We start from the raw sequence: 19,904 nt of genomic DNA, 5'->3' as shown, positions 1-19,904 counted from the left end.
TTGCCACCTGGGCACAGAACCCCTGGGAGCGAATTTGCCCCTTTGATGCTGGCATTTGCAGGCAGTCCTTGGCAAGGCTGGGTGGCTGCCACACGCCACTCAGCTCTATGGGGCTGTGTGTCTCAGATCAGGACCCTGGGGCCTTTGAGCATTTCTAGAGCCCATCCCCCCAGGTTTTTTTCTGAGTCAGAAAATGTGGATCAGGCAAACACAACGGTAACCAGCTTCCTCGGGCACTTCGGTCTGCCTCCTCCCGGCAGACATCACTTCACAGTTTATGAAACCCTCTCAACACCTCTGAGGATATCTAGATGCCCCCAGAGAAGGTTAAACCACTGACCAGAGATTTTCCCTTCTTGTCCCCTCCAGATGGAGACCAGAAGCGTAGGTACTTGCAGTGCCATGGGGCCTGCGTAGGAAACAAGGGCACACAAAAACAGAGTCGTTATTTGAGGAGCTTTTAATAAGGGTTCTGTTGACAAAGGGTTGGATAGGGTGTGGGGAAACCACAAGGGACAGTGCAGCCAGCAGGGCTGGGAACCTCAAGGCTGTTCCTGCAGCAGGTCTAGAGGGAGAGTGGATTCTGAACCTGGAGAGAGAGGGCTGTGTGTAGAGGACCTCAAGGAAAGGGGCAGAGTGTGGTGACTCCGAGGGAGGGAGCCAGCCAGGGGTGACGCACCCTCAGCCCTCGCTCCTCCCTCCCTCTGATCTGCCGTTGGCTGAACCCCTTTCTCTGGGAAGGCAATGGGCAAAGGGCTCCTTAATGGAGACTTAAAGGTCAGCCTCTAGGGACCTGGAGCAGGTGGGAAAGGGAGGAGCAGATCTGGAGGGACTCGTGGAAGGTGCTGCCCCACTCAGTGCTCATTTCCTTGGCACCACATCTCAGGAATTTGAGAGTTCCCAAAGACAGCTCAGACCTGGAAGGAATTCGAAGCCACAGCAAACATGGGCTTAAGAATCGCCAATTGGTCAGCTAGGCATGGAACCCGAGCTGGGCCTGGGAGTGTTAGAGACCAGACAGAACAGAATCCACACCACGGTGAGCTCTGGGCCCCTTGGAGGCATGGAGCACGTGGAGGAATTGGTCTCCAGAACTGAGGTGCTTTCTGATCTTTGACCAGTCTCAGTTGTCCATTTATGTTATGTGGTCTCAGGTGTGGCACAAACTAGCATAGGAACCAAGTCAATCAAGGTCACTGTCCCAGTAAAAAAAAAAAAAAGGCAAAGCCAAAGATCCAGAGGAGAAGCCCGTAGTCCGAGATGCAGCTCACCTGTGACCACCACTGGCTCCTCAAAGTCAACCTGTAGGCAGTACTTCCAGAAGCAAGAACGAGTCAATTGGATTCTGAGGTTTCTAGATTTGGGGACTTGGTAGCCCTCCTGCTATGCTTCTGGTGCCCTCTGTTGGCAAAATAGCATATTATCATACGTCTGTGGGGCTGGTGTGGACTGGACCATCAGGTGTGAGCCCTTCTCAGATACTTCTAGCACCTCCAGGGAGTGAGGTGCTGAAGACCCTGCTGCTATCAGACATCCTTTGGTCCCATGCCTCCATAACCGGAGAGAGAAAGGAAGCAGCCAGCTTTTTCTCAGTAGTGTGCTCAAGTATCCCGAGGTCTTATTTGGCCCAACCCGGGGGCATGGGACCTTGAGTTGGGAGGGCCAGTTTGGAGCTCCGCACTCCCCAGTGAATCCTGACCTCGGAGCCATGGGTCTCTGTGCCCGCCTCTGTAAAATGGGATGATGAGCGTTGCCCAGCCTGTCCCGCAGGGCATGCCCAAGGTGTTGTAGAGGAAGCTGACCTGTGTGGTGGGGTGAGGAGAAGAGGTCCAGGAGTGGGGAGGAGGGTGTGGTGTGTGTGTGTGTGTGTGTGTGTGTGTGTATGTGGCATGGCCCGTAGGTTCTCTTTGCCGAGGGCGCATCACGGTCCTCTCTCTGCTCCAGAGTGCGGGGGCAGGCTGAAAGCGGAAGTGCAGACCAAACAGCTCTATTCCCATGCTCAGTTTGGGGACAGCAACTACCCAAGCCAGGCCCACTGCGACTGGGTGATTGTGGCCGAGGACGGCTATGGCGTGGAGTTGATATTCCGGACCTTCGAAGTCGAGGAGGAGGCTGACTGTGGCTATGACTACATGGAAGCTTATGACGGCTACGACAGCACCGCGCCCAGGCTCGGCCGCTTCTGTGGCTCTGGGGTGAGTCTGAGCAAGGGCATGTGCTTTGGAGTCGAGCTCACCTAGGTCTGAGTCCTAGCTGCCCTTGCCGCTTATTCGCGACAGCCAAGCGGCCGTCCTGTTGGAGTGGTGTGCCCGCTGGGAGAGTGGTCAGAGAGGAGGGTGGGAAGTAGCCGGGGGCTAGTTCACGAAATCCTCGTGCAAGATCAACCACATAAGGGCACCCTTCATTTGAGGACTTGCCCACCTAATTCTGCAAAAGATCTCCCTCCACCCACCCCCCCATTTTTATTCCACCTTTAGGCTTTAAAAATAATAATGCTTATGCATATTCACAGTTCTCTCTCCCAGCAAAACCAAATGCTTGCGAAAATGACAGACCGCTTTCTTATTATTAACATAATAGTTATGCTCAAGGCCATTGTCTTTTTTTTTTATCATCTTCTCTTTCTTAGACCACCTAGCTCGGATGGGTCAGGCCTGCTTTTTCTACTGTTTTCTGAGGCCCTGATATAGGGCCTAGCAGGTAGTTGGCATTCAATAAAAGGGTGTGAACCAGCCAGGACGGTGTCCTGGTCACTCCCTGACCTCGCCAAGTGGGGTGTTACCCATACTGGGCCTCAAGCCCTCTCCTTTTCTTTGCCTCCAGGGTTCTTCACTCAAGCTTTTTTTTTAACATTACTTAGATGAACATCACATCACTCTGGAGTCACCAGTTATTTATTGCTAAACAGGCACTTGAATTGGCATTTACATGTTGTAGAATGGTTTCCCTTCATCTTCCTTCACCCTCCAATAAAGTAAGGTTAACAAAGTGTGGCTCAACCAGTTGCAGTGCCTTAGAGAAAATTTTTCACACCCCAGGGTTCGCGTAGAATGGAAGCACTTGGGGGATTGCTGAGCCCCGAAACGTGTGGGAAACCCAGTTTGGCTCAACTGTTATCTGGCAGAGAGCAGTCTGGAAACCTGATTCCCATTCCTACACCGCCTGGCAAAACCTTTCTGACAAATGTGGTAGCTCCATCCCACTTTTTATTCCTGGACAGGGCATGGACCTCAACAGCAGTCTTTGTATTAGGTCTCCCAGGAGACACATCATAATGTACTGCCGAGAGATGGGTGATGACTGGTACACTGAGCACAGAAAGACCGGAGCCCAGGTCCTACCTGTCTGTGTGAACCTGAGTCTCAGTGTCCTCAAATGTAAAACAGACAGTGCCTGTCTTATAAAATTCACATGGCATAAGGTCCGAACATGCTTATCTCAGTGTCGGGCCCATTATGTGCTCAATAAATGATGGATTCTATATGAACTATGCGTGTGGATTGTCTTGGGAAGAGCAGGGCATGCATGGCTCTCTGGAGCAGACTTTGCAATGGTTTCCTTTGAAAGGGAGCTTGTTCGGATGCTCTTCAGAGCTGCTGGTGCCAAGAATGCCATCCTGTAACCTTGTGTAAAGTTCTTACTCATCCTCATTGTTTTGAATTCCACCCACAGCCAACTGACTTAAAGACCTAAATCGTCCTCCTTTCCCTTTTCCTCAGCCAGTGGAAGAAATCTACTCTGCAGGGGATTCCCTGATGATTCGGTTCCACACGGATGACACCATCAACAAGAAAGGCTTTCATGCCCAATACGCCAGCACCAAGTTCCAGGATGCCCTGCACATGAGGAAATAAAGTCATTGTTCTTGAAAGATGCAAAACTGAAAATGTTTTTACAACAATAGCACCTTGTGAAACTACCCTAAAACAGTGTACAGTATTTTTCTCAAACAAAAACTCAAAATCCAGTCTTAAAGGTATGTATTTGGATATAAGTATATGATGATGTTTGGTCAAGAAGGAGGACAAAAAGTGTTCCTTTTATTTCGGCTACAATATTATCGATCATAGGCTCTTAAAGAAGATCAAGGTTGGAAGTCACTAGCCAGTCAGGCTATGCCTGTTCATACCCATCCTCTTTGTCCCCTGCCCCTATGGGAGAAAAGGCCAGCTCTTGGGTTGGTCATTCCTCTATCTCTAGATACACTTCTAAGCTTCCAGGCAATGTGACTGTGTCCTGGGAACACAGGCTATCTTCCATCTACACTGGGCATTGAGGATAAAGGCTTGGCTCTAGCTGATTTGTTATTCACAGATTTGGCTGGAGACTTTTGCTTTTCTCTCTGCTAGGGACATGACAACCAGGAAACCTGAGAATGTGGGATGGCCGTCAGAAAGACATCATGGTAAGCAGTGCACGGAGGAAGCTTTGAGTATAAAAGAACTTCCATGGTCATGAAGTTAGGAGACCTCCAGCCTTTTCTCTGCATCATTGGATCTCCTTGCGCCTCTTTGGGTTTTCTTCCATTCCTAATTGCATTTGGGGGCTAAGGTTGGACATCCACTATCAATCCCTGCAGAGCCATTGCTGGGGACAGTCTCCATTTGTTGAGAAGAACCTGACTCATCCTGAAACTGCTTGGCTTGCTGTCTTTGAGAAAACTCTACCTGTGTTTGGGATTCCATGAACATTTCTTTCTCCAGCTTTGGAAGCTCTTGCTGTGGTTAGCCTCGACTCCTTGACAACCAATTCGAGCTGCCTTTGCAAGTCGTGCAAAGACATGTTATGAGGACCTGTCCGGGTCCTTCATGAAGTGAACACTGATGCGAATTGCTTACTTATAATTTATGTAAGAATCATCACCTGTGGAACAAGTCAGTCCGCGGCTGACTTCCTGTAACCAATCAGGTTAAAGAGTGCGCTTGTAACTTTACTCAGATTAATTAGCATTGAATCCCCATCATGCAGTCAGAATTCATACTTGGCACTTGTTCTACAGCAATGTAGAGGATGATATTTACATAATTTTAGAACCTCAAGATATCATTTAAACCATGAGGTGGTTTTGAATGGCATTTCATTAAGGTGTCTATGGGCATTATGAGCTAAAAGCTATGGTGTGTTAGCTTTAAAAGAGTATTTATGTCGGAATAATTTTAAAATAATGTTTACATAACCATAAGTCTTGTTTGGTTGGTGTTGAACACTGGGAGTGTTAGTTAGAGCTAAGATAGCTCCCAAACAGCAGGATTCCTTTGAGATGAATCAACATGATTTTAAGTAAAGGGTTAAAGGTTATATTTTTTAATGATTGGAATATACCCGTAAAGGACTAGGTCTAATTAAAGTGACTGCTGGGAGTAAAAAATAAATAGAAAAATACAAAGAAAGGTACATGAAATGCATGGGAATATTTTTTTCCTTAAAACAGAAAACATATCAAAGCATTATTATTATGACTAGTATATGTCTGTATATATGTATGTATGTAAAGGATCAGCGGTCAAAGCCTTAATCAGTGCAGTGTGGAAAATGCCGACCTACTGACCAGAGCTTTACTGTACAGGTCCTACTGTACTGGCCTGACATTCTTGCCTCTGCTGTCACCAAGCTGCGTTTTGGTCTTTGCTGGCCATGGATTGAGGCTCAGCCTTCATTCTCATATCGTGCTGTATCACCAACCCGGCCCAGGGTGAACCTCCAGGCAGCAGACGTGGCCGCTTGTCCCATGGTTCAGCTCTCACCCACCTGCCGCGGTGGATGCCACTTCTCTGATTTCTGTATTTTCTGGGGTTTCATTTTGTCTCACGTTGTCTGACAAATTTGAGTCCAGAATCGGGACATACATGGTGGCTGTTAAGGGTACACCTCTGTAAGGGCATAAAAATTCTGAAGTTTCAGTCTTTAGGAGTCTAACTAAGCTGAAGGTATTCCAGGGAAGAGTGGGAGAAAGCCGGAGACAGAGTTGGGTCTGCCTTGGCCTTTATCACCCTCGTGACACAATGGTACGTCACTTTATCTCTTTAGTATGAACATTTTTAAAAGCACACAGCTCCAATAATTATGAACACATGACCCATTTGGAACAATGGGGCATTTATGAAAACCTTTATTTAGGCCTCTGGTGAGTGACATATTCCCAGTAAAGCTAAGCTCCGATGCAGCTGGGGCTGGCCAGGTGGCTGCTCTAGAAGCTCACACTCATGGGATTTACATACGACACAGGTTCTGCAGAGAACCATCAGGCTGGCCTCACAGAAGCAAGTCCACTTACCAGGAAGATGCAGGCCCTCTGTGTTGGCTCTTCCAGCTGCTCAGGGGCCTCCCTGTACACGTTCTTGGAAACAAACGAAAGAGTTAGAGAACAAAGCTCCAGCCTTGTTCGCTGTCCTTCAACTGGGTGCCAGGCCTTAGGGGTGTCACAGAACTCCTAGTTTCAGTTTGTGAATTTACTTTAGGATGAACCGATGGAATATTTGGGTTCTCAGACTCCTGCCTGACCCAATTCTAGGGTAACCTTGTCTTGCAGACACTAAAACCTACATCTCAGTGCAGGGTCAGGGTCTGGAATCAACTTTAGCTTGTGGCATTTCTCCAAACAGAAAATGAGTCTGTGCATTGATTCACTGTAAGACTATTTCCCTCTAAAGTACAGATTCCTATGACTCATGAGTTGCTCAACCTGCTTAAATAATTTGTATCATCTCGTTTACTAGCAAATTTGCATTGGGAGTTACCATTGATCTGGTCCATTTGATAACTCCCATATGATTTCTGGCATTGGTATTGTTCGGTTTGTGAACAAATGTCCTCTTGGCTTCAGCAGGTATGTTTAGAAAGGTCCCTTGAAGTCTGAATTTCTGAACAATAATTCCAAATGCCTAAAAGATTTCTTTTAAAAAGAAAGAAGTTGTTTAAAATATGTATGTATAAATATATGGGTATTTTTTATTCTGTGTAATTTTGCATTTCATGAAATAACGTGAATTTCAAAGAAAAAGTGGCGAGGAGGTAGCATATGTCTCTGCTGAGAAGGAATTGTTTTATTAAAGGATGTGGATTCATTGATGTGTCTTGGGCTTATATGACTAATGCAGCCAAGACTGGTCCTCTTGGTCACAATTGTCTCCTATTATCACAGGAACGTAGGGAGGATATTGACGGGGGACCGTGTCTATGGCTTCCCACTGTGGTGAGTGCCCGAGTGTCCCGACTCCAGAACAGGGCCCTGTACTGGTCTCAGAAGGTCATGAGCTGAGCTAAAGAGGGCTTTCAAAGGTGCTTCCCTTCTTGGACAAAGACAAGCTGGGATTCCAACAACGTAATTTTTGTGGAGACGGTTGCTGCTGCAACAGTTGAAGGCTTGGATGCGATCTGTGGTAGACATCATCTGTCTGTCCTTCAGCACCCCTCTCCGCCCTTCTCCACCTGCTCGGAGCCTGGAGGTCAGGGCTCCTAAGTCGTGGCCTTCCCTCTCAGGGCTCTGGCAGCTGCCCCTTCCACTTGCCCCATCAGGCCTGGGGATGGTAATGACCCCATGTTCTAACCCTGGCTTGCTGCACTATCCCCCCAGAGGGAACTTTAGCCTCGTTAATAATAGTCCCTTCAATAAACCCTCCACGAGTGTAGTGAATTGAGTAGACCATCTGTTTCCTGCCAGGGCTGATGCAAGGTCATTTCTAACTCAAGGACAGAGACTCACTGTAATTAAGGACACACTTTTTAGATTGACTTAGATGGAGAGGCTTTTGGGTATGTTTGGAGTTTTGTGGACTGCATCAGCGAAGAGTAACCTGGGACCATGTCTTCACAAACTCTCAGATCGGTCTCAATATATAACCCTTTAATACATACAACTATTTTGTGTGATTTGTGTAGTGTCTCAAATTTTTATGTCTTCTGTCCTTTTGTAGTCATTGGTAATAAGTATATTTCCTCCTCTGAACCTAAAGTGTCAGGTGCAAAGGTATTACTACCCAGTGTGTCAGTCGGGATAGGGTAGCTTATGCTGCAACAACAAACCACCCCCAAATCTCATGGGCTTCAAAGAACAAAGATTTGTTTCTTATTCATGTCCATTCCTGGTCATCTGAAATTTCTTCCATGTCATCCTCAGCCAGCCATCTCAGAGCAGAGGGAAAGAGAGTGTGACAAATCATACACTGAGTATAAAAACTCAGAACAGAGAAATCATAAGGAAGATGATACATCTGATGTCAGCTGCTTTCTAGTTCTAGGAGCCTTCCAGGCAGTCTCATTGACTGGTGTGTTTACTGTGGCAGCTAGATCTCTACCTCAAAATCCCCACCAGGCTCCAGTGCCCATCTTCCAGGCATCCTCTACATTGATGCTGGTAACTCTTGACTCCAGCAGTGCCAGGAGAGTGGTTAATGCCCGATGCTTGTCAGCTGGGGATGGAGTGGTCAGGCTCAGCCTTGTGTAACCTATTGTTTCCAAAGGCCTGCTGGCTGCAGAAGCTCTCAGGCCAGCTGTGGCTTCTTGGCTGAGGCAGAGAGATATCTGGAGGAAGGGGCCTGGAAAGTAAGGACAGAAAATGAACGCAAAGAGGGTGGATGCCCCATGACATATACAGAAGTCCATCTGTCTCGAGGGGTGGGCCAAGGAATTGGCTACTCCTCTGATGATAAATGGCTTGCCGGGCTCTCTTAGAACCATGCCTCATCCTAGTGCCCTCGCTCTCCCAGTTGGATGTTCCTACGAATGGGAGACACAAGCCAATAACATCAGCAAGAAAGAAGGTCACCAAGGATAGGTATTTGTAGAAGGTTCTTGCAGGGACATCAGCAATGGTAAGTGAGAGTTAACATCTTTTCTCAGCCTAACCTTGATTTCTCTCTACAGAAGACAATTTCTAAATTTTTAAAGCTTATATCTCCTCGCTTTACCAAATGACACTGTCCCTTTGATCAAGGAGTCAAAGGGGCTTGGATATGCAAAATACTAATCTTTTTTTTGAATTCTCACCTAATATTTGCTGATTTCATCTTTTATTTTAATATCAAGGTTTTGCTCTTAAAACGCAAATACAACAACGGTACAGAATAGATGATTCAGCTAAATTAATTTCCTAGTTGCAGCAGTGGAGCCGATTGATGCCTTTTTTTCCTTCTTCTATCAATCTGCCTTTTGTTACATCATCAGTAACACAGATGTTCTTAAGTTGTATCAGAAGCTTTCCACCTTCCTTTTGGACTTGGGATACATACTTGATTGTGACTCAGTCAAATGGCGTTTCCTAAATTAGGAAGGAAAACAGAAGAGGTTCCTGTGATTCATTTATTAAAGGGGTTATTAAGAGGAGTTAAATTCAGCCTCTGCAGTTGGGAAGCACTGTCATATGACCCAAACTCTGTCACTTACCAGCTGGTGGCCTTCAGAAACCTAAATTGGTCTCAGTGTTGGTAGCTCTGATGGGGGGATATAGTGCTCACCTCAAGGGGTTTGGAGTACCATGTTTGATACACAGCATTCCATCAATAACAGTGAGTTATTATTCCGTGTCTCCCTCCTCCCCCTCACAATTGGCAAACTCATTACCAGTGACACTCAGCCACTGAGACCCTAATGTGCCTTTACAATTGTTATGAAGATATTACATAGGGTTCAGATTAGTTTTAGCAGTAAGTGTATTGAATTCTCATACTTTGAATATTGCTAATCCATGCATGCAATTCCATCCAACAAGAATTTCCCATGTGAGTTTGCTGTGCCTAGTTCTGTGCTGGGCAGGCCATGAAGAAGACAATATCAGGTGATCCCTCAGAGGCCTAAAGCATTTTCAAGTTTGGAAGGAGCTGTCATCAACACTGTCTCCTTTGGGCTTATCCTGTGAGGTGGCCTGGCCAAGATGAAAGTATCCCTGTTTTGTGGATGGGATAACTGAGTCTGGGAGTAGATCTGTGGTGAGGAAATGGAGACCAGAGAGGCTGGGCGACTTGTCCAAAACCACACAGCTACTAAGTGAGTGAGTATGGACTCGACCTCCAAGTCCAGGGTTGCCTCACCCTACCCAGCTGTTTCTAAAGAACACTACAGTGGATTCTTCTCCACCTGAATCTATACAATGTTGTTCTCTCCATGACAGCACTGTAGTGTGTTTTTACAAAATATGAATGTCTTTCTGAAATTGGCCAAAATCTTCATCATCGAAATGTTGGTAAACAATGCCTGCAATGGCCCATTTGTTACTGCCTTCCCTCCTCCCCTGCCATTCCCCCAAAGGAAGCTTTGTCTTGGGCCTACTGACATCAGTACCCAGTGCTCACTGATGAGATAAGGCTATGGGCAGCTGTGTTAGTCCTACAGTGACCATCAAGTGTCCCCATAGTATCTGTGGGCTTGGTCAGTATTAGCATGAAGGGTAGGGTTAGGCCCCTTGAACAAAAGGACCCTGACCTAAAGTGGCTCAGATGTCCCACTTGCTCTTAAATTGTCCTGGAAAAAGAGGTACATAAAGCTGTCAGCCTGAAGACTCTCATGCATCCAAAGAAATTCTCAGAGGAGTGTAGAAGCCTCGTGGAGTGGTGGAAAGAGGTCTGTGGCCAGAAGACCTGGCTCTAGTGATGGCTAACGAATACGGACCTGGGCAACCTGTTCACATTCTTAAGCCTTGGTTTTCTCTCCTACAAAGTGAGAGCACCTTGTTCTTTAGAGACACAAGCATAAGCAAAGCCACCATAGAAGCATGCTGACCAGATGGGCCTCTTGGCCGAGGCACCATACTTTTTGGAACAGGAGATAGGAGGGATAATATGTTGAAAGTGTTTAGAAACATTTTACGTTTGCAAGAGATTTTCTCATTCACAAACCCACTTGAGCTCCAACCCATCAGTAAACTGTCTGAAATAGGAGTTTCATCAATTTTGCATATAGTGGGATTCCTCTAGAATCATCTTTCAGGTTGGATTTGAATCACATAGCCAGGGCTCATTTGGCTTGTTTTAAGAGGTGGAGACTATACCAGCTTCCATTTATCCATGAAGCAACTTCTGACGCATCCCTGGGTCCCAGTTTCCTTTTCAATAGAATGAGCATTTTGAGCAAAGTGGTCTTGGTAACACCGCAGGTCTAAACTTCTAGGAGTCTTTTGGATTCTTTGATTCTTCAGAATATTTAATATTCCTAGTGTTGGATAGAATTTAATTAAAAAACTTGGCAGATAGGTTGTTTCTAGAATGAAACAGGGTCACGGGAAATATCAGGACCTGGGATCAGGGAAGGCTGGGGCTAAACGAAGGTCCAGCCAGGGAGCTGTTAATTAAGCATGACGAGACACAGGAACTGTGAGTCAGTTAAGTAGAGAGACGCCCCCTTCAGCCTAGGGAATAAGAAGCAGAAAGTATCACCAGCTGAGTCAGAGCAAGGCCCAAGCATCGATCCCATACAGGCGGGGAAGGGGCTTGGTGGACAGCAGCAGGGAAGCCTGGCCTCGCCAAACTCAAGACAGGGTGGGGGATGGGGTGGGCTGGGGGGTACAGGAGGAGAAAGGAGCCGCTGGGAAGACTTGGGCAGGGCCTGAGACAGATAAGTGAGTGTCAGGGCAGGCTAAAAATGTGGTGCCACCTTGAACCCAGGATCTTTAAATATTGACTCTGTATTTGGGGAGAGGAGAAGCTGGGTGCTGCATGGGGGAAGGGTGGTGAGGGTTTAGCGTCTCCTCTGTCATCCTGACCAGTTCAGCTCGAGCCCAGAATCTCTGCATCGGACTTGGCAAAAATGGAAGGCTTGTCTTTATCAGGTTAACTCTCTTTTGAAGATGGTTTGAGGATCACATGTTCTTGAGGCTCACAAGACCCTTGGGTGGTCTCACTTCCGGCCCTGAGCAGAAAACGTCGATATACTTCTAACTTTACACAGTCCTGACCTCAGAAGGGAGTTCTCAGAAACAACAATTTTCAGCACTTGGCTGAATTTCTAATGATGTTTTTGCTTCCCTGGTGGGTCAGGACCCTCAGGCTATAGCCCCACTGGCTAGCCCATTAAGCTGGCCGTGGTCCGGGACCTGCGGCAGGAGAGTGGGCGAGACCAATTCGGCTCCCCCCTTCGCTACCTCTGGGGCCGAGATTGGCTTCAAAGACGCGCTGGCTGAGCCCAGGGGATCCACGGGTCCCGTTGCAATCAGCCAGGGTCAGGCAAGTTTAGGGGAAGGGTTGGTAGTCTGTCTGCTTATTCCTGGGAACTTTAATGCTTCCTTCTCTCTTCCAGAGTTTTTCCCTAAACTTCACACTGCCAGCTAACACAGTAAGTACATTGGTCTCCGCTTTTCAGGCAAGTCAGGGGAGAACAAAGCAGAATTTATTTACTCTGGGCTCCAGAACTCCCTCACATAAAACTTCACCCACACTGAGAAGAGGGGGTATTTCCCGGTTTTCATAAAAGACATTTATGAATAGTGGGGGTTCTGCTGAGATAATTTTTTTCAATCATAAAAATTATAAATACACATGATGGGAAATTAAAAAACTAGAGTACAAATGACCTAAATACCCATCAGCAAAAAACTTTTTGGTATAGCCCTTTCCAGTCCTTTTTGACTTTACATAAATTTTAACTTTTCTTGTCTTTGCACTGTTGTGTTCTTGCTCTCTATATAATTTTACATCATAAATTCTTTCTATCATGTATCAATCTCTATAGACATAATTGAGGATGGTCCCATGAAATTTCTTCTGTCTGATCTTCCATCTCTGCTCTCATGCTGTATAAAGATAATCCTAGCATCAGGGTTTTTTTCTGACCAGTAATGCTGCTAACACTGGGCCTATTCCTGGCCCAGTTACTCAGTGAGTTTGCATGTCTTACATTTTTTGATACATAATATGGTTATTCAAAGTGTAAAAACTGAATTTGAGTACTAAGAGGACTCCTAACCCAGTGCGCATTTTCAATACCACATGGGGGCATATTTCTTAAGAGTGGAAGAAAGTTAGAACCTTGTGGCTTACGACCAGGCTTCTGGGTGTTTGCTCCTGCCTCCCGGGGCACCTGCTCGGCCCTCCTGGTGCACACTCACTTCTGAACCTCGCTGGCTTGCCCTGCTCCAGCTTTAGCCTCTGCCTGTTGCCTGCAGACACACTGTTCTACCTCTCTCCTCACCTGTCAACACTTTTCCTGGGGTCACTGCTGGAATTTTCCCACTGGCTGCCTGGACCCGGCGGGTCTGTAGAGACCCCAGGTTCTGTCGAGACCCCAGGTTCTGTCTTGCCCTGCTAGGCTCGTCCAATCAAGATGACACAGAGAAGAAGAAAGTCACATGCTTGGGGCATGAGGATGAGTGGGGGGAGAGGTGGGGAAGGCCTTTATGATGGCAGTGGTCGGCTTTTGACATGCCTGCTTGGGTTAACTGCCCCTTTCTCTGAGATCTGTGCCCTCCCCGTTTTGAACCTGTGTAACTATTTTCTCAGTTTGCCCAGGACTGTTTTTCACAATGATAGCCCTACACCCCTTGAAATTCTCTGTTCTGAAAAAACCCTGATGGTCACCCTGGTAGACATGTTTCTAGCTCATAACCCTTCCCTTTCTGTGCAGCTGCATGGCTGGGATAGGAAGTAAGGGAGAGCTGGCCACCTGCCCCATTAGCGCAGAGAGTTTGGACCCCTGAAGTGTCAAGGATGAAAATAGGCAGCTGCACTTGGTCATGCAAGGCAGTGTAGCCCAGGGGTTCAGAGCATGGAACCTGGAACCTGCCCATTCAGGGCTGCCCCTGAAAGCTGTGTGGCCTTGCACAAGTCACTCCAATTCACTGGGCCTCACTTTTCTCATTTGTAGAATGAGGATTAGTATACGGGCTGCTGTGAAGGATAATTGAATGGACACAGGAAAAGTGCTAGGACGCTGGCCCATGCTAAGTGCTCCCCATGCCATAGAAGGTATGATTATCGGGTATTCACAAGGCTTAAATCCATCTGGAGGGAGAGAAAAGGAAGCAGCCAGGCAGGGGAGGGCACAGGTGAGAGACATGCAGCCCAGCAGAAGTGGAGACAAAGAAGCTTTGTGATGAATTCCAAGTTCCTAGCGCTGGTCCTGGAGCAACCCAGCTCCCCTCCTGCCTGTAGGCGCCACAAGGCACCCCTGCATCCCGACAGGATATTCCTCTTTTTTTGACCAAAGCCAATCCAGGTGAGTTTCTGTAACCTGCCAGCTGAAAAGCATTAAGTGAAACTATGGCAGACTCTTCCTGCCACCTTTAGAAATAGAACACTTTAGGAGAATGCAGGTTGAGGTAATATTGGTGGCATGGGGAGGGTGTGTTTGGGTAAAAGCGTAACTGTTCGAGCACCAACTGCCCACGCCCGGGTGTCAGACCTCTCCTTTTTGATGGGGTCTGTCTGGGAAAGAGGCCTAGGCTTGGAATTCAAACACCTACGTTAGATCAGTTGTCACATGTGGCACCCAGGACAAGGGCCATAATTCCTCTGAGGTCTATTTCATTACCTGTAAAATAGATGATAATGGTCAAAGGTCCCTGGGACTCCAGTGCACTCAACTGCAGTTGACAAAAGGATTAAATTCCAAGCAGGTGTAAGTTGCTCTTTGCAAAGTTTAAAGGCACGACAAAGCTTAACCTTCTGGTGCTCATTTTATCCTCATAACAACCCTAGATGCAGCGTCTGTCATCCCTGCTTTATAGATAAAGAAATTGCAGCCCTCAGTTTCATCTCATGAGTGGAGAAATCCCCATTCTGCCCTGCATTGAGCCCAGGACCTGCCCTCTGATCCCCACACCAGGCCACTTAATTTACAAGGGTTAGTTGCTAGTGTGAGCTTTATTGAACAAGGCCAGACTGTCACCTGGAATATCTCATAGATCAGAGAAATCCAGTGACCCTCCTTGAGTGGAGATGTGAGCCAGAGGCAAGTAAGGAACTCATTCACCATGAATTATCACGCGGAATTATCTAGGAGCAGGGAAAGCCAATTGCTTCAATGAATGCTTGAAAACAAGTACGGCTTCCTCGAAAACCCTTGGTCTATCGACAATTACATTTGTTTCCCTTCTAGTAACAAGGAGAAGCAGGCCCAAAGTATGCGGGGAGCCCGAGAAAGTGGAATGTGTTTTGGCAAACTCACAGGGTGAATTATGAAGGCATCACTTAAATTTCTGAATTCTCTGCCATTGCAGTCAAATCTCATTCCAATTCTTACCTGGAAAGCAATCATGTAAGGTTCTATTTGGCAGATTTTTTTTTGTTTGTTTTTAAACAGAGAGCTTAGCTAAGGAGTGTTCTTTAGGCATTTTATCATAACCATGACACGCTGTCTTGTATGATGTGTATTCTAAATTTCATTTTTAAGATGCATGTTCTTTTTCTACACAGACTTCCTCCCCCGTTGTCCCAGGTGGGAAAGAAGCAGTAAGTACATCACTTAAACTACAGGGCCTTGGCTTAATAATTTATAAAATGGAACTAATAATACTGTATTCATCTTGTATGTTTGTTTTGAAGATTAGATAAAATTTGCTGTATGAACCAAGCACCGGCCCTGGCTCGGTCATCACTCTTATGACCAGCTAGATTCAATGTGAAGGGAAACACTCAAAATCACAGGGGGATTTCACAAAGCGCTGAGCAAAAGGCACAAAAGTGTACATATTTTATATCAATATCTGTATGAAGTTCAAAAGCAGACAAAGGTCATCTACAGTGATAGAAGTCATGGACGGCGGTTCCTATTGGGGAGACTGGAGGAAGCACGAGGAACTTTTGACGGGCTGGCAGGATTCTGCTTCTTGATTTGGATACTGGTTACATGGATGTGTTCGTATTTGAAAAATCAACTATTTATTTATGATTTATATATTTTTTTGTAAAAAAAGTAAAGGAGAATTCAGCATTACATGAATTGTACATCTGTAGATTCTGTAGATTCTATCCAATATTTCCAGGCAATATGAAAACATGTGGCTACCAGAATGGCTATTTCTACTTAGATCAAAACAAAACAGGAATTTGAAAATTAATTGGTTAATATGGTTAGTGTATATGGTCCAAAAAAATTCACATCAAAACAGTATGGGGTATTAACAAATCTTTCGCTTTTTGCTAAGTTAATAGGAGAAATGGTATCTAATCGTTGCTTTAATTGTATCTCAGCGGCGAGGTTCGGCAGCTTTTTTAGGTTGATGAGACATTTGTGCTCGAGTTCCTAGGAATGGCCTATTCATACCCTTTGCCCATTTTTCGATTGAATTGTGGCCCTTTTGTAATTGATTTAACCGTGCAAATGAAGACCTGTGAAAAGAAGTCATTGGTCATGTACAGTGCAAACTTTTTTTTTACTGTATTTCATTACTCTTTTGATTTTGTAGATGACATTTTGGGTTCATGAAGTTTTTTGTTTTATTTTTAATCTATCAAACTTCTTTATCCTCTGGGGATCTGGGCTTCCCCTCACCCTGTGCTGTTCTCCCTGTGCCAGGGCTGTGGACCTTCTCTTGGACTAGCAGCGGGCATCCCCTCCCTGGTGGCCGCTGTCCTGCTGGTGGTTTTACTCTTCACTTTGATTCACCGAAGAAGAAGCAGAAGCAGCGAGCCCACGGAGGTGATTACCACGTGCTTTGGTCTGGGTGTGCTCACAGGAATCAGTACTTTGCTGAATTTGCTTCTAGGCTGAGGGTGTTAAAATTCAGGACCCATGTCTGTTTCCTGAGGACAAAAGGGTAGAAGTTTCTGTCCTTAGGTTTCTATCTTACACTCATGACCTTATGCTCCAGGCCGAGGTGATTTGCCAGCTTAACTCTCAAAGTCAATGGAGTCAATCAGTGGCAACAAGGATAGTGTTTGGGGAACTAGGAGCAGCAGTGGAAAGGGATGCTTGTTGTCATGGCAAACCAGTAGAGTCTATGACACTGGTCTTTCTGAAAACTTTTTTATTTTGGATAATTTTAAATGCATACAAAAATAGAAAGAATAGTATAATGAACCCAATTATCAATTCATGGCCAGTCTTGTTTCATCTCTGCTCCCACCCACTTCTCTACACTTTCAACCCTGGATTATTTTTGAAGTAACTTACACTGGTGTTTCTTTTTTCTTTGTGAGTGTGTGTGTGGGGGGGGGCGTGGGGAGGGAGTTATTATATGTTCACTTGCTTTGTTTTGTTTTTAAATCTCTCTAGTGATTCTAATGTGCATCCAGATTTAATAACCACTTATTTTAATCATGGTAATGTTCGAATGCTGTGACACATCACTATATTTCTTTTTCTTATTCTCCTCCTCCTCTTCCTTCTTAATCATTGTCTTCTTTGTGGTACCAATTTAGGAAACTGAGAGACCATGTGAAATTTCAGACATCTTTGACAATCCCAAGATATCTGAGGTAAGAACTCTTGATTGTAATCTCCATATCAGTCATATAGTAAACAAGATAAGGTTTTTGAGGTCTTTCATATACAGGAAAATACAGTGTTTTTACATGTGGACAGGAGACTACCAGGTGAAGCACAAGCACAGAGAAAGTCCTTAGTGAATTCTTATTGACTGAACAGGAACGCAAAATTAACATGATTTATTTCACTGACAAATTAAATTCAAAAATCATGTGGCCATCTCAAGGAAAGGAGCTCACAATTATTCAATCGTCTTTATAATATGAACTCTGAGCAAACCAAAAATAGAATAGGAACTTCTGTAACTTGAAAGCAAGTATCTTTTAAAAAGTTAGGGAAAACATCATTCCTGAGGCTAAAATGTTGAAAGCATCCCCTTTAAGATCAGGAACAAAACAAAGATCCTCAGTAGTACCAGATATATTCAATGTGTACATCATTCTAGTCAATGCAATAGATAAGAAAAGAAATAAAAGCATAAGACTGGAAAGAAAGAGACAAAGCTGTCATTATTTGCAGATGATATAATTGTCTACACAGAAAAGCCAAATATCTACAGATAAATTATTAGGATTAACTAGCTGTTTCAACAAGTTTACTGGATACAAAATCACTACACAGAAGTAATTTGCATTTCTAAACATTAGTAACAATTAGAAAAAGTAATTTTAGAAAATATCATTTTGCAATAACAATATCAAATATATAACTCTAATAAAAATATGTCATCCCTTTATGGAGGATAATATAAATTCAGTAAAAGACTCTAAATAAGACCTAAATAATGGAGATTATATTCCATGCTCCTGGATAGAAAAACTCAATAGCATAAAGATGTCAAGTAACCCCAAATTGATCTATATAATAAATGTAATCCAACATGAATACAAACACATTTCTTCATGGAATTCAAGATGCTTCTAAAATCTATATGGAAAAACAAAGGGCTAAGAAAAGCCAAGATACAAAAGAAGGAGGAAAAGATTTAAAAAGTAACAATGAACAGATAGAACAATTAGAAAAAAAATGACAAGATGGTAGATTTAAACTCAGTCATGTTGATGATCACATTAAATGTAAATGGTTTAAATACCCCAATTAAAAGGAAGAGATTGTTAAATTGGCTGTAAAAGCAAGATTCATCTTTACTGCTCTCCACAAAAAACATTTTAAATATAAACGCAAATAGATTAAAATTAAAAGAATGGAAAAATACATACCATGCTAAAATAAATACAAGAAAACTTTTGGTGGCTATATTAGTATCAGATAAAGTAGATTTCAAAGCAAAGAATATTATGAAGTAAGAGAATATCCCTTACAGATGATTACATAGTCTCAGGTAGGCTCCTCACATGCATACCCTGACCTTGTGAGTACCCCTCTCTGGGCAGTTCCCACCTCTCTAATATTCTGCCCTGTGAACTCTAAATCCCTTGGTCTTTCCAGACTTTCAGTTCCATCTCCTCAACTGAGGGAATCTGTTGGATTCTGTTTGGGTTCCCCAGCCATGCACTGCTGTCTAGAAACTCTCCTAAGGCAGTATGGTTAGGTAATTGTTGGGCTTTTCTTGTTTGTTTTCTGTCTCTCAAGGATCACTTTCCTTCTGCGCCTAATATCCAGTTTCTTAAAAACCATTTTTCCAAATATATTGTATGTTCTTTGTTATTTCAGACAGGAGGGTAAATCTGCTTGCTGTTATTCCATCTTGGCTAGAAGCAGGAGTCTCTGCGCTATATTTTTAAAAACCTTTTTGCTTTCTCAAGAATCCTAGGAGGTCACCAACACATGAGAGTAGGATGGGAACAGAAGAAGCACATATTTACGTAAGGACTGTAGCAGGAAGTGAGGAACCTGTGCGCCATACTTACCGTCCTACTGAAGAAGTGGAAAGAAGGCGTGGTTTGTGGTGGCTTATACCGAGACTGAGCCTGGAATGATGCTACCCAGTCAAAGAGGGGATGTGGAGCTGGAAAAGAGCTGAAAATCCAGGGAAATGTGTTTGGAATGAGGAGAGATGCCAAGCTACTTTTTACTTGATGGTGGTGATGGTTCCACAGTGTACTATGTGTCAAAAGTTATCAAATTGCGTACCGTAAATATGTGCAGTTTATTGTATGTCAATTATACCTCAATAAAACTGTTTAAAAAAAATAACATCCAAGACACAAAGAGCCATAATAGTCAGTGTTTTGCCAGGAGAACAAGAGGACATGGGAAAGTGCTTGGTTAATCCATCAAACCAGATGGATGAATAAAAGACATATATGGTCTTTCTTTGGAAAAGTTGTAATTAGATAAAAGAAATTTGTTCTACTGAGTGCCTCAAAGGGAGAATGCAACCCACTTTTAAGTGTTTCAATCTCAACTTGAAAAGCCTGAAAAGCTTCCAAGACCATATACACTTCAAAAGATTTTTGCCCCAAAGAAAAATAGGGTGAGTTACCCAGAATTGGAGGCAAAATTAGGATTATTTTAAACATAGGGTTCTTAATAGATAGGATTAGAAAAAATGTTAATTCCCTGAAGTTATTAGCAATTTTGTGTGTGTG

The 19,904-nt window shown here is 44.4% G+C and overlaps 2 protein-coding genes across 7 annotated transcripts in view; both read left to right on the top strand.

The window, feature by feature from the left end:
* TLL2 (tolloid like 2) overlaps nucleotides 1-7,066 on the top strand; it is a 143,257-nt gene extending 136,191 nt beyond the window's left edge. For 5 of the 6 annotated variants that reach the window (XM_077125600.1, XM_077125599.1, XM_077125601.1 and 2 more), the window contains 3 exons: nucleotides 1,945-2,195; nucleotides 3,720-3,976; nucleotides 4,350-7,066. In XM_077125600.1, the coding sequence (XP_076981715.1) occupies nucleotides 1,945-2,195; nucleotides 3,720-3,854 (386 nt within the window). In that variant the 3' untranslated portion in view covers nucleotides 3,855-3,976; nucleotides 4,350-7,066. Of the gene's footprint in view, nucleotides 1-1,944; nucleotides 2,196-3,719; nucleotides 3,977-4,349 lie in introns of those variants that run through there. The other variant, XM_077125602.1, reaches the window with a different exon arrangement.
* A 4,579-nt stretch (nucleotides 7,067-11,645) lies between these two features.
* OPALIN (oligodendrocytic myelin paranodal and inner loop protein) lies at nucleotides 11,646-19,318 on the top strand. The gene is made up of 7 exons (XM_077124459.1): nucleotides 11,646-11,659; nucleotides 12,032-12,152; nucleotides 12,226-12,261; nucleotides 15,339-15,374; nucleotides 16,441-16,563; nucleotides 17,286-17,342; nucleotides 19,119-19,318. Exons 1-7 carry the CDS (start codon nucleotides 11,646-11,648, stop codon nucleotides 19,290-19,292), a joined length of 561 nt encoding a protein of 186 aa, XP_076980574.1. The 3' UTR covers nucleotides 19,293-19,318.
* The last annotated feature ends 586 nt before the right edge of the window (nucleotides 19,319-19,904 follow it).

This window comes from Tamandua tetradactyla, chromosome 13 (genome assembly GCF_023851605.1).
Source record: "Tamandua tetradactyla isolate mTamTet1 chromosome 13, mTamTet1.pri, whole genome shotgun sequence".
Taxonomy (NCBI): Eukaryota; Metazoa; Chordata; class Mammalia; order Pilosa; family Myrmecophagidae; genus Tamandua; species Tamandua tetradactyla.
This window is presented reverse-complemented; position numbering and strand designations above follow the sequence as displayed.

Excerpts from the sequence above, each read along its gene's own strand:
- OPALIN (XM_077124459.1), top strand. Across the intron at positions 15,375-16,440 it reads TCCCAGGTGGGAAAGAAGCA|GGCTGTGGACCTTCTCTTGG; the intron begins GTAAGTACATCA and ends TCCCTGTGCCAG. Across the intron at positions 17,343-19,118 it reads ACAATCCCAAGATATCTGAG|AATCCTAGGAGGTCACCAAC; the intron begins GTAAGAACTCTT and ends TGCTTTCTCAAG.